The sequence below is a fragment of the Patiria miniata genome, unplaced genomic scaffold (genome assembly GCF_015706575.1).
Source record: "Patiria miniata isolate m_02_andy unplaced genomic scaffold, ASM1570657v1 HiC_scaffold_14, whole genome shotgun sequence".
Lineage (NCBI taxonomy): Eukaryota > Metazoa > Echinodermata > Asteroidea > Valvatida > Asterinidae > Patiria > Patiria miniata.
Window position 1 is genome coordinate 6,846,597 of NW_024037052.1, and position 22,448 is coordinate 6,869,044.

At 42.5% G+C, this 22,448-nt stretch overlaps 1 protein-coding gene across 1 annotated transcript in view; it reads left to right on the forward strand.

The window, feature by feature from the left end:
* LOC119721985 (protein Wnt-10b-like) overlaps window positions 1-20,086 on the forward strand; it is a 34,684-nt gene extending 14,598 nt beyond the window's left edge. Inside the window, exons 3-4 of the mRNA XM_038191962.1 lie at window positions 11,587-11,849; window positions 17,149-20,086. Coding sequence (XP_038047890.1) covers window positions 11,587-11,849; window positions 17,149-17,658 — 773 coding nt within the window. The 3' untranslated portion in view covers window positions 17,659-20,086. The remainder of the gene's footprint in view (window positions 1-11,586; window positions 11,850-17,148) is intronic.
* Window positions 20,087-22,448: the final 2,362 nt, after the last annotated feature.

Here is a 22,448-nt window from a genome sequence, read left to right on the forward strand (position 1 = left end):
AACCGACAAGGGATGTCTCGCGTTGGTCCCTGGGTACGTGTGGCCCAGACGTGGTAAATCATGGTGAACTGTCACGGGCGACATACTGGGTCCGCTCCGTCACTGCCCAGGATGACAAATTCAATCGTAGGGCACTCTGCCTAAGTCAAGGCAGTTACGCTGCCCGAGGCTGCAGGGGTGTTGGTATAGTAAAATCATGGAAATATGAAAAGAAGATATCCTTTCTTAAGTTTTGCTTGTTTGCGTATATTCGGTGCCAGCATTTCACCTCCTCAAACATTGTTTATCATTATAATGGTATTTATTGCCACAGTTTGACAGTTATAATAAAAGTTGGTTCAAAACGTCGTGCAATGCTATTTAAACGGACAATAGGTATGGAATTATCTCAACTGTTGGTTAATTCGACCAAAATTTGACCGATTGTAGGAAAGAATTTGCCAAAAGTGTAGGCAGTTGACAGTTTGACCGTTGTGCAAAATGTTTAATAACGCGTAACTCTAAAATATTCTTGGTAGCGTCTGACATTTCCGTGTTTTCCAGCGACTTCCTGGCCGTGCAAGCCCCGTTTCCCCATGCACCTGTTTTCGGTGTCAACTGTTTTTTTCTTCACATCACTTTGTTCCCGGTTCAACTAATTGGCCAGATTTTTATGCTTCCGAGAAAAAATATCTCTGATCATCGCAAATCAAGGTCCGTTTCCGAGTCAGTGATGAAACCTGTACTCTAAATCGCATCAGTCTTTTGAAAACAACTTTTCCGCTGAAGGAGCGTAAAATGTTTCAATGGCTGTTTTATGGCGCATTTCGAGGAAAAAGCGCTGTCTCTTCAAATTGGAAGTTGTAATAAAATTATATAAAAGCTACAATGGTGTAGATCATTTAGTCAATGGGATGGATATGGGATGGATGCAGCTTTGAGCGACTTTAATTTTTTTTCTAGGAAATCTTAAGGGCACTTTTATGCGATTGTGTTTAAGAAAGTACCCGTTTTGAATGGAAGGGATCTTGTTGTGTACTGCCGTAAGAACGGGCTGATGCCTGATGGCAACAGGCCAGTAAGTAATAACTAAATTTGACCTTGGGCAGTTAGGGGACATGACCTATCTACTCCGTTCTCTACTCCTATAATAACAATATTATTTTCAATATTTAGTTTTAAGATTTAATATTTTTATTATATACTTCCACTTTACATCCCAGTTGCCTCTGACATTTCGTGTTAAGTCAGAATTTTGTTTTTAAAGAGGAATTCCTTTTCGAGATAATGCGGGAAGTGCATGATTTATCTTGCTGACAAACATTATCGTCAAATCTCATGACAAGAATCGCTCGTCTCGATCACAAATCAATAAAGCCGGAATAAGTACCTCTCCTGTGAATTTCGCAACTTTTGGCGTGAATAGAGATAAGAACGTCTTCGCCTCTTGCAAACATGAGGTCGGGAGTTTTAATCTAATCTGTCTACAGAATTGAAAAACGAGCAAAGGACCCCAACCTATAAATGACATTATATTGGCGTAAGCCAAACTAAAGGGAACACACGGGGAACACGGGCCTACCATGACATGGGGCCCCGGCGTTCAGAATTTGGAGGACAAAAAAAGGAGCTGCATATCGATTGAAACCAGACTTGCGTGACTCCGACTCGGACTCGAGTCCGACTCGAGTCCCATTTTCCGTGACTCGGACTCGGACTCGAGTCACGATGACAAATGACTCGGCTTCGGACTCGGTCTCGACCCTGACGACTCGGACTTGGACTTGGACTCGACCTGCGTGACTCGGGACTCCACCAAAATGACCACACACCACTTATTTTTTTCCAACAATGTAATTACAAATTATTTTGAAGAAGATCCTTTCCTGTGCAAGCGTATGGTGCAGAAGAAACGCATCTCAGTACTGTACAGACACACGTGCTGCTGGCTTGTTTCCGATATACATGTATTGATTTGGGAAATCAATGCATCGAAGCACCGTAAACACGTACCCCAGCGTCCAAACTTGATTTTGCGTCAATGCAAGCTTGAGAGTGTTTGGTACCAGATTATCATTTCAAGACACTGGTCCCTTGCTTTATTTGACATGTTATATAGGTATTTCCAGTTCTGTCATTCGATAAGAAAAAAAAACTGTGAAAATGGAAACATTTACACTGTGAGGTTTAGTAGTACCTCAAAATTTGTTTCCAATATGTTTAAAGGTGGCTCGTGACTCGGACTCGACCTTTGTGACTCGTGACTCGGACTCGGACTCGACCTGCATGACTCGGGACTCGGGAGAGGTGACTTGGACTCGGACTCGATGTTTGGTAACTCGAATACAAGTCTGTTGGAAACTATGACCAAACCCGATTGCCCTCTTTAGATAACAAGGATCCCCAAAATGCCCTCCCCATCCCCTCGCCCGCCAATTGAACCATCGTGACGTCTCTGTCGGGATACATCAGTGCACACAGATTGTGACAAATTTAATTTTTGGTCATACATTTCTTGTTGACTCCCATTACGGCTTCACAATAACTGCGGCCGGTTTGGCTGCAAAAGCCCGCCCCGTTCCTCAAGCTTCTTTTCACACGGCAGGCGGGCAGTGAATCACGGAGGTCTAATATTAAAGACGTGGAACCCACACTATATTCGTTTAGCGGAAAGGCTCATTACAGGCTTAGGGCTTAATTCCAGTATCCGAAAGGATTTTCTAGTATACCGTAGCCCATATTGGGGTTTAGCCATGCAGGGGACCAGGTCGACGTAGCAGTGTTAAGTATAGGTCTTATTTGAATGCACTGCCACCCCATCACAAAGTGCCCGCTTCATAAGTGGGAAGCCTTTCAACTGAGCCGTGTTTGAGCTTGGGGGTGGTCTGTTTAGAAATTGAATAGATTTTCGTTCTTGGCGTTGTGTCAAAGGTTAAAAAACCTAAACAATGCGAAAGTCATCATTTTACATCCTGCAAAAATCATATTGAAAACTAAGGAAATAGTGTGTAGGCGTTTATGAGAGACTTCTGAAAGTTTTGAAGTTTGTAGAAAAGCTGACCACAGGATTGGGCATTTCTATACTTTCTCAAACATGTTAACTTTAAATATTTTGAGATGTGATGACGCGTATTTACGTCAGCTTACCAGCTCTACAGCCGTCGAAATTGTCGTATTTATATGCTTCATTTCAAACCAACAAGCCAAAGCTTACGCATAGAAAAAAAAGTGATCAAGTGTGGTCAATTACGAAAAGAAAACACGAGATTGCAGTTAAGACCAAACGATTTCCCACAATCTAAACCCATGCCAAAACTTACCGCCACCTACGGGTCAAAACAAGCCAATTTATGTCACTTGATTTTGTTCAACACTTGTAACTTTTGGATCGGCCTGCACAATAGCACTCAATCGGAGGGAATGGAACGAGGATTGTATACGCCCTCGCCACCCACTTATAAATGACATCGTAAAAAAACCATGAATGCCGAAGGGCTGGTGTGAGTTAGTGCCGACGAGGGATCATTAAACTCGGCAGTGCATGTAGCGTATACGGTGATTGTTTGTGACCAGTCCAGCGCCATTTCGGTTCATAATGTCCACTAGAAAAATGGTGTTTGGCCACTCATAGGCCACTTAAAGTTTACTTATTAAGGCGGTCATCTCCTGAAGCATCACTTACGGATTGTGGAGACAAACTGTCAAGATAATGGCGAAGCTTATTTTTCTGTCCTCTTGGTTGTATACCAAAGAATTCCGCGCAGTATTTGGTCCCTTTATTCTTACAATTGGCGCACTTAAGTTGAGAGTCGACTTCTGTATGGATAATGATGCAGACTTTTCAAATCGTCCACTCAAAAGTAAACGGAGTTCTTTCAGTGCCCACGCTTTGTATCAGAACAGAGCTCTACAGCGCATTATCATTCTGAGAACATCTCAAGTCTCCACAGATACCACCGCAGAAAAGCCTTTTCACCCGTCCACCAAAAGTGACGATCTCATGCACGCTTCAAATTCACAAAATGGGACGAAAGAAAGGACATGGTTTCAATTCGAAAGAAGACATAACAACAGAAACTAACACACAAAATGTGCATTTTGATCCCATGCTGGAATGCACACACCATAAGTTTTGGTCAACTTTTGGGACATCGACGTACCCATGTTTTTGTGGGAATGCAAGCCGGTTTGGTATGTCCCAACTATATAGCAATACCCCAACTATAGTTGGGACAGCCCCTGCAACTTTATTTAGGGCAGTCCTAGTTTAGGGCAGTACCGACTTTAGTTGGGATCGTCCCATCCATAGTTGGGGCGTAACAGTGCTGTAAACGCTCACTGGTCCACCTTCTGATGTACTGTTTTAGGTGTATTGTGTACCATACCAACATGCGTATCGTGTTGGTTTTTCTTCCATTCTTCTCCACCCAATTTGAGCGTCAACACAACACTTCCAATCTCACTCGTCACAAGAGACATAAACCGCCCATCATAAACCCGTGAAAAGAAAACATTGTTCTTGGGGGTTTCCACCCTGAGTCATAATGCCGTAAATTTCCACTGAAAACGGCGCTGTCATCTGAGGCAAACAAACCACAGCCACGGACCGCGCGGAGAAGCTGGCTTTTTACGATGAGCGCAACTTTTTGTGTCCGCGCAACTCTTGACGTGCGTTCGTGGTTAACGCAGCCCGTGTCCACGGACTGACACACCGCACTAGCAATTAGCGAATTGTTTTGTCGATTGAGCATAATGCTGCAGTTGGGCATTTTTAAAGGTACACAGGATCATTTGCTCTTTGTGCACTTTTCTCTTCGTTTCAAGCAACACAATTTTTCAAATCTTAAAGGTAACATACAACATTAAAACATCAAAAAACAAAACTACCAAATTATTATGCAATACCTTTACTGTAAATGAAAACAAGTCTCAATCATCCTGTGAAATCATGGAACTCGGCATGCTGTCATTTTCAAGAAAAGTGGAAATTTTGTATCTATTTCCAAGGATAGAAAAAAGAAGAAGAATTTTCCCCTTCAAATACTTCCCCCAATTTACCCAATTTAGTTAATCCACATTGTTTGCGGTCGGTTACACATCCGTGATTGGGTGCAAGTCATCTAGTCTGGTTCCCTGACTTGACAATTCCCATACGTCTATAAATAATGTTCCCTTTCGTCTTAAGTAGGTACAGAGAACGACAAGAACAGCATTTTTCCTTAGTTTTTTTCCAGCATCTATGAACACAAACCTTTAACCAGTTCTGAGTAACAATATTTGCTATAAAATACTAACCCCCAAATCCATCCATTTGGAAAAATACAGCAAAGCAAAAGTTGTATATTACATTTAAGGAAGATGAATAGCGATTGTGAATTCGCTATAGACGAGGAACAAATTACGAATACGTTGTCCATCTTGCTCTTTGTGTTTCTTTTACAGATAGTTATGTAGCAAGACCATTTTTGTATCGCGAGAGGGGCACTGTTGCTTTTAATAGCCAGTTCAGTGACAATTTTATTGGCGTGGAGAGCACTATTATTTTTAGGGGCCAATTTTCCATCTCGAGAGGGGCACAATTGTATTATTGCGAGAGGGGTATTGTGCTTTCAAGGGTTAGTTTTCCATTTCGAGAACTTGTGCACAATCTTGTTAATGCGAGAGGGGTACTTCTTTTTTTGGGGGGGGGGTGGCAGTTTTGCATTACAAGAGAGACAATTTTATTTGTAGCGCGATCTTAACTTATGCTTTCATAATTATGTGCGTTTGAGGGGCAGTTTTGTTTTTAACTCGAGGGGGCACATTTATAACTGCGAGAGGCATGGGCGTCGCGAGAGGGGGGGGGGGCAAGGGGGGCACTTGCCCCCCCCCCCCTGGAAAAGCAAAAAAAAAGAAGAAAAAAAAAGAAGAAAAAAAAAAAAAAAAAAGAAAAGACAAAGAGGTGCGAAGATAAAGTGGTGTAAATTTAATGAGTTGGGGGGGGGGCAAAATGTCCCTGCCCCCCTCTAAAACTGATACATCGAGAATGTGTTGAGAAACACAAGCATTTTTTGGCAAAATTTTTTTTTGCCCCCCTCTAGAAAAAATCCTGGCGACGCCCATGGCGAGAGGGGCACCTTTGTTGGCCTGGGAAGATCTGGGGGGCAAGTGCCCCCCAGCCCCCCTCCCGGTTCCGACGCCCCTGATTTTAAGAAAACAGAGAAAGCTTATGCACAATTTAAATAAGGGGTCTCATAACTGGATGCCGTTGCTAAACCACCTTCGAGGATTGGTTTCTTCAGAAAGATACCATTTCAGGCAGATGGCAACTTCACAAGCTATTTGAGACCAGTCCTATGTCTACTTGGAGCAAGGTTTTCACGTCTGTTCGGTAGCTACGTTTGCGGGTAATTATACGAGCTTTTCTACGTGCCTTTCAAAACTCGTGTTTCTGGTTCTGACACCTTTTTGTCATCACCGATTTGAATTTGGTTTCTCTATGGTCTTCGTTGGATAATTTTTTGACATGTTGCCGAGAAGATTTTCATTTGTTTTCGGGTTCTATCCAGTTCTCAAGTGTCGTGGAAAAACTTAAAGCACATTCGTCATCGTCATTATTTTTCTGTGGGCAGACTGGGTCCACACCTCTTATCTCTGTTTATCAAAACGAAAACGATACTTTATACACAAGGCCAGATTTAAGGAAACATCCACATGTTATAAAGCTGCAATAAAATGAGTAACTTTTTTAGTCGTATATATAGCCTAATAACATGAAGCATTTAAAAAAAAATTAATTACTCTTTGAAATTCAAAGTTATATAGGTTTGAATATCTTCAAGAATATAAATGGGGAAATGCCTTCATCTTGAAAAGAATCACTTAGTTTGACGTATATGAGTAAAGTATACGAGTATTATTATTTGTGCCATGAGTGTAGTACGAGTGCATTGTCATGAGTGTCATGGCCGAGCGGTTAAGAGTATACCGGACTCAAACTCTGGTGTTTCTGATCAGCAGAGTGTGGGTTCGAGTCCCGGTCTCGACACTTGTGTCCTTAAGCAAGACACTTAACCATTATAATCATTATTGCTTCGTCCTTCGGATGGGACTTAAAGCCGTTGGCCCCGCGCGTTGTGTAACGCACGTAAAAGAACCCAGTAACACTTAGGGCCTATCGCAAAAAGAAGGGGTTTGCCCCGGTGTTTCTAAAAGTGCGTTTATCTTCAGCTATGATGAAGGCTGCACTTGCAAGGAAGAAGAAGAACAAGAAGAAGATACGAGTGTTTTAATTTCTTAAATGGCCAATGTAATGCAATTACATGTATGTTTTAGTGCAGTCCTTGTTAATGCACATTTGTATCCCAATTAATTATTCTAAGGGCATTTTGGTGCCTTTTCACAAAGATTAACCAAAAAGGGATGTCAGATAGTTTTTTTTACATTTAAAAGGAAAATATGATCTTTAAGGGTACGAGTACATTCTCATGAGTACGAGTAGACAACACTTGACGAAGTTCACAAGCACTTTCGGTTATCTGTATAATTGTATAGTGTCATACCTCACGAACGTGCGCGGATATTGGACATGAATAGATGGCAGTAGGCCACACACGCGAACAAATTCGCTACTTTGTGTCTGAGTATTCACCCTTTTGGGAGTTTATTTTTTTCGTCCAACCCTAAATTCAATCACTCTTTCCCCCGACGGGCTACAGGTCTACAGTTAATGCGTAAATCGGACCACGATGAACCGGGTAAACAAGATAATTTGCTGGCGAGGGATGCCCCGCCGGGGCCTGGCCGTTTTCCGCCCGGCACGGAGCCGCGATTGTACCCGCCGACTGTTAACAAGCAGTGACGGTCTGCCGAGCCGTTTCCAAGCCTGCTGGCCCAGGTACACGATGCGTGTTTCTGCGTGGGTAGATGAGACTGCAGGAAATGCAACACATAAAAGTATTTGATTCGAAGGATATAAAAACTGTAGTTTATCTCTGAATGTCGTTTGTCCCTTTTCTTCAATATCCTCGATAGAAAATGTGTGTCCTGTATATTCCCATTCAATTGCCATACCCGTTCGAATTGGCGCTGGAAAAGACGCCTTTAAGTTCACGTCATTACCCGACCAACCGCCCACATCCATAAAAAAAAATCGTCCAATATTATATTGCTTTTAAGTTTACGGTAAACTGTTTCTGTCGATTGTTTTTGAGCAAAATGTCTTACAAGAACTACAGTGCACCCAAAGCCAACCCCCAAACCGTATTCATTCATCTAGTCATTTTGTTTTCCTGTATTTCGTCATTTCCTAATAGGTATACTGTGGTATCTTCTGACTAATTGCACTTTGGTGATGGTCACCCATGTTCACCTAAACCTCCTCCACAATCTTAAAAAAAAAATTGTCTTTTATGTTTCAAATCTGCTATACTTAAAGGTTAATGATATCACAGAGTGATATCATCTCTACAGAGATGGATTGTCTATATAGATCACTCTTCAATAAAGAACAAATTTGACATAATTATATTTTCCTCCGCCAAGGAGGTTATGTTTTCATCGAATTTGGTTAATAGTTTGTTGGTTGGTTGGTTTGTCTGTTAACAAGATAACTCAAAAAGTTATGGACGGATTGTTATGAAACTCTGTTCAGGGTGGTTCAAATCGATTTGAGTTTGAAAGCAATCCGGATCTGGGTCTGGATCCAGGATTCTTTTAAGGATTCCTCACCATTTATGCGAGTATTTCTTTTGGGTATACTGACAATATGGCGGGGAATTGTTTAGCCTTGGCGGGGGTTTGCGCTCTCTGAGCGCTTCTTGTTTTTGACATGAAATACAACCAACTATGAGAAATGTTTGGCTTACTGGACAAAAGGCGTTGGGAAAATGTTGGGAATTGGCCCCAAATTGTTCCTTTTTTAAGTGCGAAGAAGGAAAACATAATTCCGAAGTAATGGCACTATTATACCGTTCTCTGTGAATCATTTTTGATCGCTGATGATTCTCGAAGCTCAGTAACCAGAAAACAAATATGCAATTAAAATTGCCAGCTTAACACAATTTAAACCGACGGACCCCGGGAGCTTAGAGCATGACAACATTTACCTCACCAACAGCCGGCGGCACCCGCCCAAGTTGAAAGTTATTGTCGCAAAAAAGTTCCGCACTTCGCGCCGCACACGCGCTCAGCAGGGCGCCCGCTGGCGGTGGAATTAAAGCTGACATTTTTCAGTGGTGATGTGACGAGTGTCAGATGACGGTAAATCGGTAGTCCGTTGATTTTGAGTATTTACGAAAGCTCACGTGATAGACTTGATGAACTTTAATGGCGGAATAATGACGGTTGAATAATTTAGTATGAGATGACATTTTGGCCTAATCAGGCTGGTCTTCAATGTCATTCGTAAAGAAGCATCGAAATACCTTTGACACCCCGTTTCATACCAGTGGACGGCAGTCTAGCCAATTAGCTTTTGATGTGTAACTCAACATATTAACTGTCATATAAGTCTGGTTCCCTAACCAGAAGATCCTGACGTCTTGTTATGTATCGTAGGTCAGGTAACCGTTACATTAAAACAATCGAACATGACGCAGCAAGCTTCGAGCCCTCGTCGAGTGCACACGCGATTACGGCAAGGCCTAAACATGGACATTAAATACAAATGGTGGGCATTAAACCTGACGTTAAATGTAAGCTTTGAATTCATGAACTATACACTTTAAGGCCTGATAACAAGCATGACAGGTATTTTTTAGGTAACACAAAAACCATGTTACATCCGAAAATACGCGAACTTCTACGTGTGTGTCCATGAAAATTAATTCGGTAAACTTTGGACATTTTAAGGAAACAGGCAAGATACTGCCCGTTTGGTCGCGTGCCGTGGCGCCTACCTGACCAAATATTTGTCGCGAAAAGGTCAGAATCTTTTGGTCTGTAATATTGCATCCCTGCTATATAAGAACAGAACGTTGCTAATGAAGTCAACAGTCTCATTTTTTGTCAAGTCGCACCGCCTTATATTATCACGACACAAGTTGACTGTTTCAGTTTTTGTGCGGGCTGTATCAATTAACCAGCTAAACTTCTCGGTAAACATGGATAACTGTACTTTGAAGGTGCACTTCTGTCAAATCAAATCTTTCATCGTCACGAGGTCACAGCTCGCGTGACAATTACAACGCGACACTAACTTGTTGCGCTATCCACACCTAGAAGCACCGCCAGCGACATCCGGGAGCGGGCGGCAACGGCTCCGGTGTATACCGTGTGGTCGGGCCCCAGCGCCGGGGCACTTAGGCGGCGTACACGGCGACTCACCTGCGGACGTTATCCAGGTGAGGCGCCAACAAATTGATCTGACAAGCCGCCCTTGGCTAATCGCTGCAAATATCCTCCCGAGCAACTAATGCCAGTGTCAGCCTGTTCAGCGCAGTGCATGTGGATTAAGCTTGTGAAGGGCCATGAAAGTTGTTTCTCCACGGGAAGGAATAATGAAGTTGTGAAGAAGCAAATAAGCCACGAATTAGTTAGATGCAGTCTACACCAATATGACATTTGCGATAGAAACCTCTTTTGTTTATGTTTATCTAGCTACCTTCAGTTATTTACGAAAAGTTCTCTTCTGCTTTTTTGTAATAGAAATTCAATAAGATTCTCGGAAATTACTGGCAGTTAACCAGTGGCGTAGTCACGGGGGGAGGGGGGGTGGACTAGGGGGCACGTGCCCCCCCTCCCACAAATTGTCCATGCCCCCAGGTTCCCCCCACCAAAATACTGATAATGCCCCTTTTCCTTCCCCCCAAAAAAGGGTTTCTGTAAGTTGTATTTTTGCAGTTAGCCAAAGGCTTAGGCCTAGCCTACTGTTTACAATTTCTTATGTCAATGGATATAGCGAGGCATTATGGGGCCCAACTGGGAAAAACTGCAATAGGACGTTTGCGATATTTGCCCCCCCCCCCCATCGGATATTGTGATGCCCCTCTGAGCCCCCACTAAAAAATCCTAGTTATACGCCACTGCAGTTAACTTTTATAAGGTCCATGCACTTCTGTGTTTTGCCAAGTATCTTTTCAAAAGAATGGCCCTATGAAATATGCAGGCCTCTAACTTATTGCAGGTGTCCCAATGTTCGTTGCCCAATTAATGCATTTCGCCGTAGATCCATGTTGTTTCTTTCTAAGGGACTGATTTCTTTGTCGAATGCCTAACATTGGTTGTACACAAAACTCTGCCTTAGCAGAGAACTTAGTAGTGAAATGCTGTAACGAAGGGGGGGGGGGGGGCGGAGGGGGTTGCACCATGAGAAAGGAATCGTCTTCGTTTATGACTCTGGGAAGAATCGGTGAGAACGTACAACGTCAACCTCAAAAAAGATATTGCTTTCATATGGTACAACCTCAAACTTTGTGCTGATTTTACCGTGTAGGCCTTAGGCCCTAACCTTCAAATTTTATTTTGAGAAATTGTACCAGATTATTTCAGAAAAGGAAAATGGGTATTATTTTCAGTTGTGTATAAATAATCAATGTTGGTCAGGCGAAAGTGGTTGGTTAGCCACTAAAACCCCTTAATCCCCTTTGCTTATGCAATGGATATTAATGTTATCCCTCTTTCTCACAGGGTTCCGGGAAACCGCCTTTGCCTACGCCACTATCTCGGCCGGGGTGTTGTACCAGGTAACCAGGGCGTGCAGCATGGGTCAGCTCCGTACTTGCGGCTGTGACACAAGCTTCGCCGGGGATGGCGTCGATTTCGAATGGGGCGGCTGCAGCCACGACATCCAGTTCGGCACGAGTTTTGTGGAGACCTTCTTGGACATCAAGGAGAGGGGGAGAGACATGCAGTCCAAGATGAACCTGCACAACAACGGGGTGGGAAGAATAGTAAGTGTCACGGCATCAATGGCCCGGATTAAACCTGTCGCCCAGCGGCCCCGCCGTCTCGGATGGCGCGGCAGCCGCCCTTCGCGATGCGAACGCAGTTGATGCACTTGCTGTATGATGCACACTGACATCGTGTGAGCTACTATGGTAACTCTTGCAGGGGGGGGGGGGGCATTGGGGTTCTTATTTTTCCGGAGAGACATCAGTGGTTGAGTCATACTTAAAAGCTCTTATATCATGTTTTTTGGAGTTGGGAACACGGGAGGTATAGGTTCTTGGGGCTCTTGGGGCTCGTGGCCCCGTTCTCTAATAACGTCACAGCCAAGGAATTGGAAATAGGGAGGGGTGGGTTGGTTTCATTTTTAGCAGTGCGCCTATCAATTGTTCCCCCCTCCCCCCTCCCCGGGCTGCCCCACCCAAGACGTGGGGATTGTCACTTTTGAAGTGACAAAATCCCCACCCTCGGGCAAAATTTAAGCGACAATCTCCGACATTCATATAGTGATTGCCTTTCCATGTAGTACGCCAATGGTAACAATGTAATTTGAGTGACCAAAATCCCCACCCTTGGGGCATGAAAAACGTGACCAAATCCCGACCTCGGACCTCCGGGGCAGGGGGGGGGGAGGGTGGAAAAACATTTGATGGGCGCATAGGCCTAAATCGTACAATGGACAACGGAATTTTACCTCGTTTTTTCCTTAAAGAATCCCCGCCTTTTCGGTTTCAACATTTACACCCTATAGTTCGATGGATTTTTTGGGCCCTCATTAATTATAATTTTAAATGCATTGCGAACTTCAACAAAATTGTTCCCGTATTTTTCTGCAAATAGAAAAGGCAATCCTTGAAATTAATACAAATATATGGGAATTGCGTTTATAAAGTGGGTCGATTTTTAAATAGCAAATTCTAATTCCAAAATACGAAAATGTATAAATGGTGCGATAATACTGGTCATATAAATAACACTCAGTAGAGAATATATAGGCCCCGTGCCGTCGTTGACTGATGTAATGATAAGGCTACGAGTGAAATGGCGCAAAAAGGAATGCTAAATTTACTCTCATATGCCTTATTATGCAGGAGAAGGGATCGTATATTTCAATTTGGCACGCAATCACTCAGCCCCCTTCATATCAACATCCCCCCTTTTCTGAAAGTTAGATCCGCTCTTGTCCCTATATGTCATGTCATTTACGAAAAGCATTAGCATGTGCGCGTACGTATTCACCGCATAAAAACAAACATTCGTCATTTCTTCACAACTCAAAATGTACAATTTGACGAAGTAACAAATCGGGATTCGTCCCTTCGTCAAACGTATTAACCAGGGTTGCTGCATATTCGCCACTTTGTGTAATTTGCGTAATTAGCAAAGTGCAATTTTGTGTCTTGAAATTTTGGCAGATTATGTAGAGGACATCTAAAATTGATAATAGTATCCACAGATTGCATAAAAGATCGGTTTTGAATGAGTCCGTCACCACGTCAAAACGGTGTGATGAATTGTACTTCTGTTCTCACTCGACGTCCTGAAAAAAAATCAGGGTTTGAAGTCCAGGATTACTTTAGTCCTATTCCTTCCGGAGTTACAAGTTCATGGTAACCGCCAAGGACGCTCAGGCAACCCACGAACCGCCACGAGGTGGACGCTCCTAGTTCACGACCATCGGATCTCAACCCCAAGAAACAAGTCGGAAAGTTTCAGCTGAAATCGCTGCTGACAGGGTCAGTCGTTACACCCAGCCCCCCTCCCCTCTTCGGGAAATAAAGGACCCAGGACCAATCTGTTCCAATTCGGCGTCCATAAACTTGCGATCACCACCAGGCATTGTTAAATACCAGACCCCGTAGCATTTTGGACTTCTAGTTGATGAGGTTTTCTTGGGAGGGCAATAAATTGACGGATATCCGATTTTTTTTTTGGTTGTTGGAGGAGTTCCGGTGGCCCGTTAAAACTTGCGGGCAGTGGGCTCATGGAAGTTGTCAAAGCCTCCACAAACTTCACCCCGCTTGCTTGAGGTGACTTTAAACATCGGTCGTTTACTGGGTGTAAAATATCAGTCCTGCCGTCAAAACGTCAATGTGGCTAACTAAATCGAATCAATGAAATTGCTATCGGTGGATTTTTTCTGGTTGGTTCATTACAGATTTCCTCTCATTTCTTTGTTATGCAAAATATGAAGTTCGGTATTTTGAGAAATCTCACAAGCTATATCCGCGGACAGGAACTAACTTCAGTTCAAAAAGCTCAAAAATGAGTTCTTAGAAAGTTCCTCTTCGAATTCATGTGAAACACCCGACATATAGTTGAAGTATAATAAACTCAAAATGAGACTGAGAACAGTACTTGATTTCATTACAATTATTGATACGATAGATTGGACAAAGTTTAATATCCAGACGTCTTTTATAGGCCTCCTGCAAGTTGACTTTATTTTTGTTTTTACACCAGCAGAAGAGCAGCCCAAACCTCTCAAAATGTTCAATAAATAAGAGTTATTTCTGCTCCCCCTGGGTTGTGGTTTAGTGCCCTTTCTAATAGGAGCAGGAGTTGTTGAGAATGTTGCAATTTCCCCGGGCCGTTTGTAGTTTACCGCGTCACGCAGGGGTATCGTGCTGGGTTGATTTGCTTAACTGCCCGGTCGGCTGGCCCACGTACACGCGCTCTCACCGCTGGGTGTCAACGCGGAATAGCGAACCGTGCTTCCAGTTTCGTTGAAACATTGTAATGATTCCTGACAGCTGAACGGAGTTAAAGTCACGGGTTGCTTTCAATGAAAATATGAAATAATTTGTTTCATAGTGCATCATTACAGGGTGAGTGAAAAAAAAAAGACATCCATATGGTTCCCCCTATTTAAAAAAAAAAGAAATTCTGTATGTAGCGCTTTGATCTAGTATATGAAAGCCCAATTAATAAACTTTCTTTTAGTGAAAGAATCATTCAAATCGCTCATGTACTTTTCCAGTTATGGAATTTTGAACACAGACACCGTTTTTAACCTTGTCCACGGATCACAATACATGTAAATGTAAGTGATATTTCAGCAAAACGAAAACTATTCACATTTCAAAAAGCACATCAGAAAACTCTCATAACCATGATAACTGGCACTTATCATAACATTTATTTTAAAACCTGCTGCTTCCAATGTTAAAATAACATGCTTTACAATTTCAAGAGTTTATAGCTTTGCTCTGCCTTTTAAGTGGCTACCCCGGATACTTATGGGATTATTCTGATATCATTTTCAGTATACGACATGGTTTCATTTTTACTGAAATATCACGTACCTTAAATGTGATCCGTGGACAAGGTTAAAAAACGGGGTTTGTGTTCAAAATTCCATTACTGGAAAAGTACATGAGCGATTTTGAATGCATCTTTCACTAAAACAAAGCTTATTACTTGGCCTTTCATATCCTAGATTTGGAAAACGCTACACGCAGAATTCTTAAAAATGGGGGCGCCATTTGGGTTTCCTATTTTTTTTTTTACTCACCCTATATATGGCTAAGTTTATTCCAAAGGTACAATCTAAACGTCTTTTTCGATGACCAATATAATGTATTTCGTCATGTACACGTTTCTGTCAGATTTTACCATTTCGTAGTCACGTGATTCATGTCAGTTAATTCAAGAACAGTTAAAGGATGGGAGGATGTATTTCAAAGTAACCAGAGTTGGCCGGGGAGAAAGCTGGAAAAAAATTAGAAAATGACTTGCAGAAGCAGGCAATCGATGTCTCAATTCTAAGAAGTAACTGATTTCACAACAATCACGTCAGACCAAAATTCAACTTCGAAATGGTGATATTTTTCTTTTGATTCCCAACCCCATGAAATCATGCATGTTGAACTCTACAGAAGTGTTTTCTCAAGAACAAAATACCAAGGTCACGTTCAAAAGGCAAGGTCGACCGCAAAGGCCACCCAAACACTAACCGCAGTTCAAGGCGTCGATGGCCCGTCAAACTCGAAGTGAAAACTAAATCGGACGTGGGAACTTAAAGCGGCAGAGAACAAAACAATATTTTGTCCTGACTGTTTTCAACAACTGGCAAATCTTTCTTTGGAGATGCTATTGCAAATTCTCCCTGAAATATTATTATATTTTTAAACTTATTTAATATCTTCCAACCTTCCTCTGGGAAACTTTTAATAATGTGATTAACGCGGCATGCACTAAGTTATAGACACTGTAATGTCCACCTCTTCTTTGATACGGTGAGACAGAAAGTAATCTATAAATTTGCGAATCCGAGTTCATAAGTTTCGTGTAACGTTTAATGAGTGACAGTTAACGAATCCGTTGACTTTTAGAGAAACAGCTATGGTTGCAGTATATATTGCAACGGACGTGATAAATATCCACAAATCCAAGAACTGTATCGGCAATCGAATGACTTTGGGTGATTTTTCCCTTCAAATATTATCCCTTCTGAAGGTTTTAATGAAGCCCAAACGATTTTCTCCACTCTATCTCAAATTAATTATCATAATTGGTTGGCGTAGTGTTGGGTCTATTTCCTAGATTTGAACAACTTATCTTGTAACCCTGATTTTTGGCGCCCGTGTCACGGCTCATGGAGTTCATGAGACACAAGAGGGCAGCAGTCATTTTCTACAGCCAGAGCAAGTTCGGGATAGGACCATTAGTCGACTAGTGGTTTATTCGTGATGTACTTTACGCCTGCGCACTAAATAACAACTTGTGAATGCCTCTAGTCAAACGATAGTCAAACATCAACACGAAACTTCTTGGTCCTGGTTCCCCTTTGTGAATTATGATGCGCACGGCTAATGGCAACCAGCAATGGAACCGTACCCCGTAGTCCGGTTCCAAATAGTCGACTATATAGTAGTCCAACCGTCATGTTCGAGCGACATTAATCGAACTATGCATGGTTAACTATAAGTGGACTCATGGTCCGAATCACTTACGCCTATCTATATAGAACTTCGGCAGTTGTAACAAGCACATGCCGAAAAGAGCTCGTAAACGGAGCTCGAAACATCCATTTTCGGACAAAGCCTTAAACCGTTGTCCTTAAAGGCAGCCATTTTGAGGGCTCTTGTTGACGACACACAATGTTCCTTTAAGGAAACTGCTCTGTTCAAAATGACGGTTGGCTAATTTCGTACTATAAATCTCTTATGTACTGACAAAATGATGTCCGTATCTTTCTGCCTTCAGCTAAATCTATTTTTCCACCTCTAGGTTGCCATTACATGTACTAATAAATGTCATGATGATTCAAATGTCATCTTCTTTGTTTCCCTGAAAATACAGGCGGTTGCCGAGTACGCTGTCAAGAAGTGCAAGTGCCACGGTATGTCGGGGAGCTGTGAGGTCAAGACGTGCTGGATGCAAACGCCACACTTCAGCGAGGTCGGGGACAGATTACTGGTCAAGTTTCGCGAGGCTAAACAAGTGGTGGCGCGCAACAGCATCGGCGGAAACCTGAGATTGGCCGACGACCCCACGCCCGCGTCCACGGACGGCCAGCGGAGGCGACGGCGCAAGCGGCAGCCCGTACCGCCCAAGGACCACCTGGTGTTCCTGGAGGATTCGCCGGACTTCTGCCAGGCTGATCCTGGCCTCGGCTCCCTGGGCACCAGAGACCGGTACTGCAACCGGACCAGTGACGGCCCGGAAGGCTGCGACAGCATGTGCTGCGGGAGGGGCTACAACATCAAGCTGGAGAGGAAGACGGAGTGGTGTAACTGCAAGTTCCACTGGTGTTGCCAGGTCAAGTGCCGGCAGTGTAGCCAGTCTGTCTGGGTCAACAGCTGCAAGTAAAGCACTCAGGTTGGCTCGGTGGCGCTTTTCACACTTTATCCGACTTGGAGCACGTGGACTTTCCACAGTTTTTGGTTCCCTGAGGATTTCCGGACAAACATATTGCACTATTGCTCCCTTCATATTCTCTTCATAAATGATTCTTGACTTCACTTTTAAAACACACGGAGGGGTCGCTATAGGAGAGGAGTAAACACCACAACATCGCCCAACGCCGTCCCACAGTATGCTCCCGTCATACTGCTCCCTATTTTTTCGAGTTTGAAAGTAGACCACTGGAACCCCCTTCTTGCTTCTGTTAGAAAATCGTAAATGAAGAGCGTCACATAGTGTCGCATGGCTTCCGGTTCCGTCCAATTTGAACACAAGCCCCTGTAGGTGTTCATGTCCAGCCCTCGTTTTTCGAATCTGCTGTCGCAGTGGCCTAACTTGGGTCAAATTTGCATGGGGTAATGGAGGGGGGGGGGGGCTCGTTTTCGGAGGGGGGTTCTAAACCGAGGGCCCACAAGGGGATGCACACAGTCCCGTTCCCCCAATTGCTCCTCCTCCCCCAATTGCTCCTCCTCTTAGACTAACTCCTCTGTCCGGTGGTCGGCAAATTTTGGGGAAAATATACCACGTCACCGCCAGTTCATGTGTTCCGTTGCCAAATTTGTTATCATACAACCCCCCCCCATACAACATAATTCAGGTTATAAAAAGATTGGTAATGATTGTACAACCGCTTCAGCAATTAACAAAATGATGTCATAATGAGGTCTCCAAATAGACATTTTGGGCCCATGTTGCACTGGGCTGTATTCTTGCACTTACCGTTGTTACCATGGACTCTAATTCCTTCCACTCCATATCAATATAGATTCCATTCGATATAAATTTATGTGTGCATTATGTGTAAATTTTAATATTTATTTAATTTACTGTTTTAATATATGAACATGTACATTAATTGTTTAGATATGAACGTGTGCATGCGACTTAAGTGCAGCAGCGAATGTGCCTTACCATATACCTTTGCAGATATCGTTTTTGGATAACTTGTACATATTTATTTAAAGTTCAATGTAAAAGATAAACGTTTAAAAAGAATGGAAAGTGTGTAGCAGTGTACACAACATCATGACGATAAAGGCAATTGAACATGGAACATATATCCTCAAAAAAATATATTGGTTAGTGTTACCGTCGCAGTAATTCCCCTTTTTTGTTGTGTAAGGTAAATTCACCAAGTTAGCAGGTTTAAAGGTGTACTTTCGTCCGGAGATCGGAAAATCAGTCTTTATGATAACCACACACTGAAGTGTTGCGACACAGGAAATACACGGTCTTATTTAACGTTGAAAAACGTGAAATTTAACCCTCTTAAATGCGGTGAATGATAATGGTCAAAGCCGTCCACAAAATACTTGCAACGTGTACAAAACAATATACCTTATTCAAGAGGAAGCCATTTTTGACCGTGTTCCCTGAATCTGTTTCACAAATTGTAAACTGTTCAAAGGGATAGCACCAGACTATTGTATGATCGGAGTGCGTGCCAAACCTCACTTTCAATATTTTTTTTAAAATGTGGCTTAAAACATTATGATATGATTAACCACAAATTTAGAATTATACATCAGAGCAGACTGGTACTAATTTGTAATGAACTTTTGTTTCATGCTTTCATTTCTATACTCGCAAGTTCCAAAAATGAAGAGTTTACCTCGCTTTCAATTTAAAATGGCCGACTTGTGAATAAGTCTGAACCAATCACTGTGGCGAATCACAGCAAACGACGTCTGCGTACAGAAACAAAAGTTCCTAGAAAATTAACTAGCACTCCAACGGCACTATTTTGGCGGACCAAAGTTTGGTACCCCGAAATTCGTATTCACGATAGTAACACGAAAGCCACTTTTAGATCGTTATTTTCTGTAAAAAAAGAAAGAATGAAAGAAAAGAAATAGGCCTATCATTTTGTGATTGGGTACATATACCAAACGGCAGATCTCCTTTAATGAATTTTACATGAACAATACGGTTTACAAGTAAAAAAAACATATCGGAAGCACATAGTTAATGTATCACTGGAATGTTAATTAATTTCAATATTTTTTTAATACTGACTGTATGTAAATAGTGTACATACAAAAAACCCGCAAAGTACATATTTTTGAATGGATTGAATTCAATTGTATCATAAGAGCTAGCTAGAGACTAAGTTAATAACTTCGTGAGATAATTATTTAAGTTATTGTAGATAATGACTGATAACTTGTAGATGTTTGGATTTAATGATGACGAAAACGTATTTTTTGGGTAATCCCTCTTGCCAAATTAACCGATTGTGCTTGGGTTTTGCATAGAAAATATTTACTGTGGTTTTTGGACGTGACTGATATAAATCCATTGAATAAATAGTGTGTTTGCCGTTTTGTAAATACTATTCCTTGGTCTTCGTTTCCTTTTTTCTTCTCAAAATATAAGTCACTTTAAAAGTGAATAGGTTGAAATTATTGTGGGTTGGGATCGGGGCGGGCGGGATTCACTTGTGACTTGGAATCGAGTCCGACTCGAGTCCATTTTCCATGACTCGGACTCGGACTGGAGTCATGATGACAAATGACTCGGACTCGACCTCAGGATTCGACCGTGGACTCGGAATCGACCTGGCCTGCGTGACTCAGGACTCGACCAAAATTACCACGGACCACTTATTTTTTCAGCAATAAGAAGACGATCCTTTCCTTTTCAAGACACAAAGTCATTGCGGAGTAGGAAAAAAGTACATTTTTACTACACTATTGGTCAATTTCTGTTACATTATCGGTTAGTGATACAGTATCGGTCAATTTTGTGTGACATTATCGGTTGGTGATACATTATCCGTTGGTTACTACGTTATCAGATGTAACACAGAGCATCTAGAATCCAATTTTTTTCGGGGCCTGAACCCCACACCGTAATTTTTTTGGGGGACAACATTTTTTTGGCCCCACCGAAAAAATGTGTTCGGGATCCGCCCTTGGAGATATGGCAATACACCTCTGGCCCTCGGACTTGAGGCCATGGGCGTCGCCGGGATTTTTTTCTAGATGGGGGTGGGGGGGGGGGGGGGTGGCGAAGCATACTTCCCCCCCCCCAAAAAAAAATCCAGTATTTCTTACCATATTTTCGATGTATCAGTTTTAGAGGGGGGGGGGGCATGGACATTTTACCCACCCCAACCCATTAAATTTACACCAATATGACTTCGCGCCTCTTTCTTTCCTTCTTTTTCCCCCCTTTTTTTGGTTGCTTTTCCGGGGGGGGGGGGGGTGGGGGGTGGTGGGGGGGGGGGGGGGTGAGGGGGAGCGCCTCCCTTGCCCCTCTCGCAACGCCCATGCTTGGGGCTTGCAATACAGAGCATTTGGGATGCAATCGGGCCGCGCCCGAAAGTGGCGCTATTTAGCCATGTTGTGGAGGGATCCGTTTTCAAGATGGCTACTTTTCCACTTTGGGAAACATCACTCGTTTTAAGGGTCGTCTTCTCTGGGTGAGAATTTCTCGAAAAGCCCGGGTCAACTTCCACCAAAAATTGAAAAGAAAATGAAAGCTTACGTGTTGATCATCATTTTTTTCTGTGCAGCCTGAAAACTTGTGTGAGATTTTTGAGTATTTTTAAAAGAATTTTGATGTATAGGCATTTATATCACTGTTGCCTATTATATGGGAATTTATTTCATTGGATGCACCCTCAGAGACCCCTAATTATGCTCATATTGCATGCCAATATCAATATCTCAGCTTGCTGAACAAGACATAATTAAGCATTATTAAAAATAATAATGTTCATGTTTGATTTTTGTTTGTGGGCCCGGAGATCAGATTGTCTGATTCTTGTTTAGCGTAAAAAGTTTGCATATCAGAAAATACCGGTACATCTTTGCATCGTGTGTCTAAAATACCGGTACATCTTTGCATCGTGTGTCTACTTTAACCGTGAGAACGCCCTTAGTTGTCAAAGGAGGAATAATCAAGTCTTGGTGGTTTGTCGAGTCTCGTGTCCCATCTTACCCCGGCCGCCTGTCCCCTACATCTACCAGTCACAATCGTCAATTGTGTACCTATACATGTTTTGCCTTATAATGTGGTATGAATAATAAGAGCTTTACAAATTTGGATATGGCCTTTATTATACACCATATAATATTTCCACCAGTTTCACTCGAGCTTCCATGGTATTGCAATTTAAAATTAAGAGTGATTTTCATTCTAAATCGTCTGGTCTCTATAGTTTAGAGAAATTAGATCTTGTAAATACTGTCTTGTATGCTATACGGACCTCGCTTTCCAATTACCGAAATTGTTGGGGAATACGATTCGGAAATGTGGAAATACAAAATGAAAAGGAAGAATTAATGGTGCACTGAGCTGGGCAGAAGTAGGGCCTACTCATGAATGGAACTTAAACTCAAAACATATCCAGCAATACAACTGATTGCCTATTCCATCAATTATGTTTTGTTTTCGTTCTCCAATTTGTCCATCATAGGCGTAGCCTGCTGGTGGGGGGGGGGGTGTGGGGGGGGGGGGGGGGGGTAAATACCCTCCCCCCCCCATATTCAAGTTGTAAAGACTGCATTTTCCATTCAAATGCCCTTTTTTCAACGGGCTTAACCCCAAAAATTTGTAAAGAGATCCCTTTTTTTTACTAAGTGCCCTTTTTTTTTTTTTTAAAGAAGTGGTGCCCTTTTTTGTGGCATCTGCTGTTTTGGGTGCCTTTTTCAAAATTTCGCACTCGTATCGCTCAGAAAAGCAGCATATAT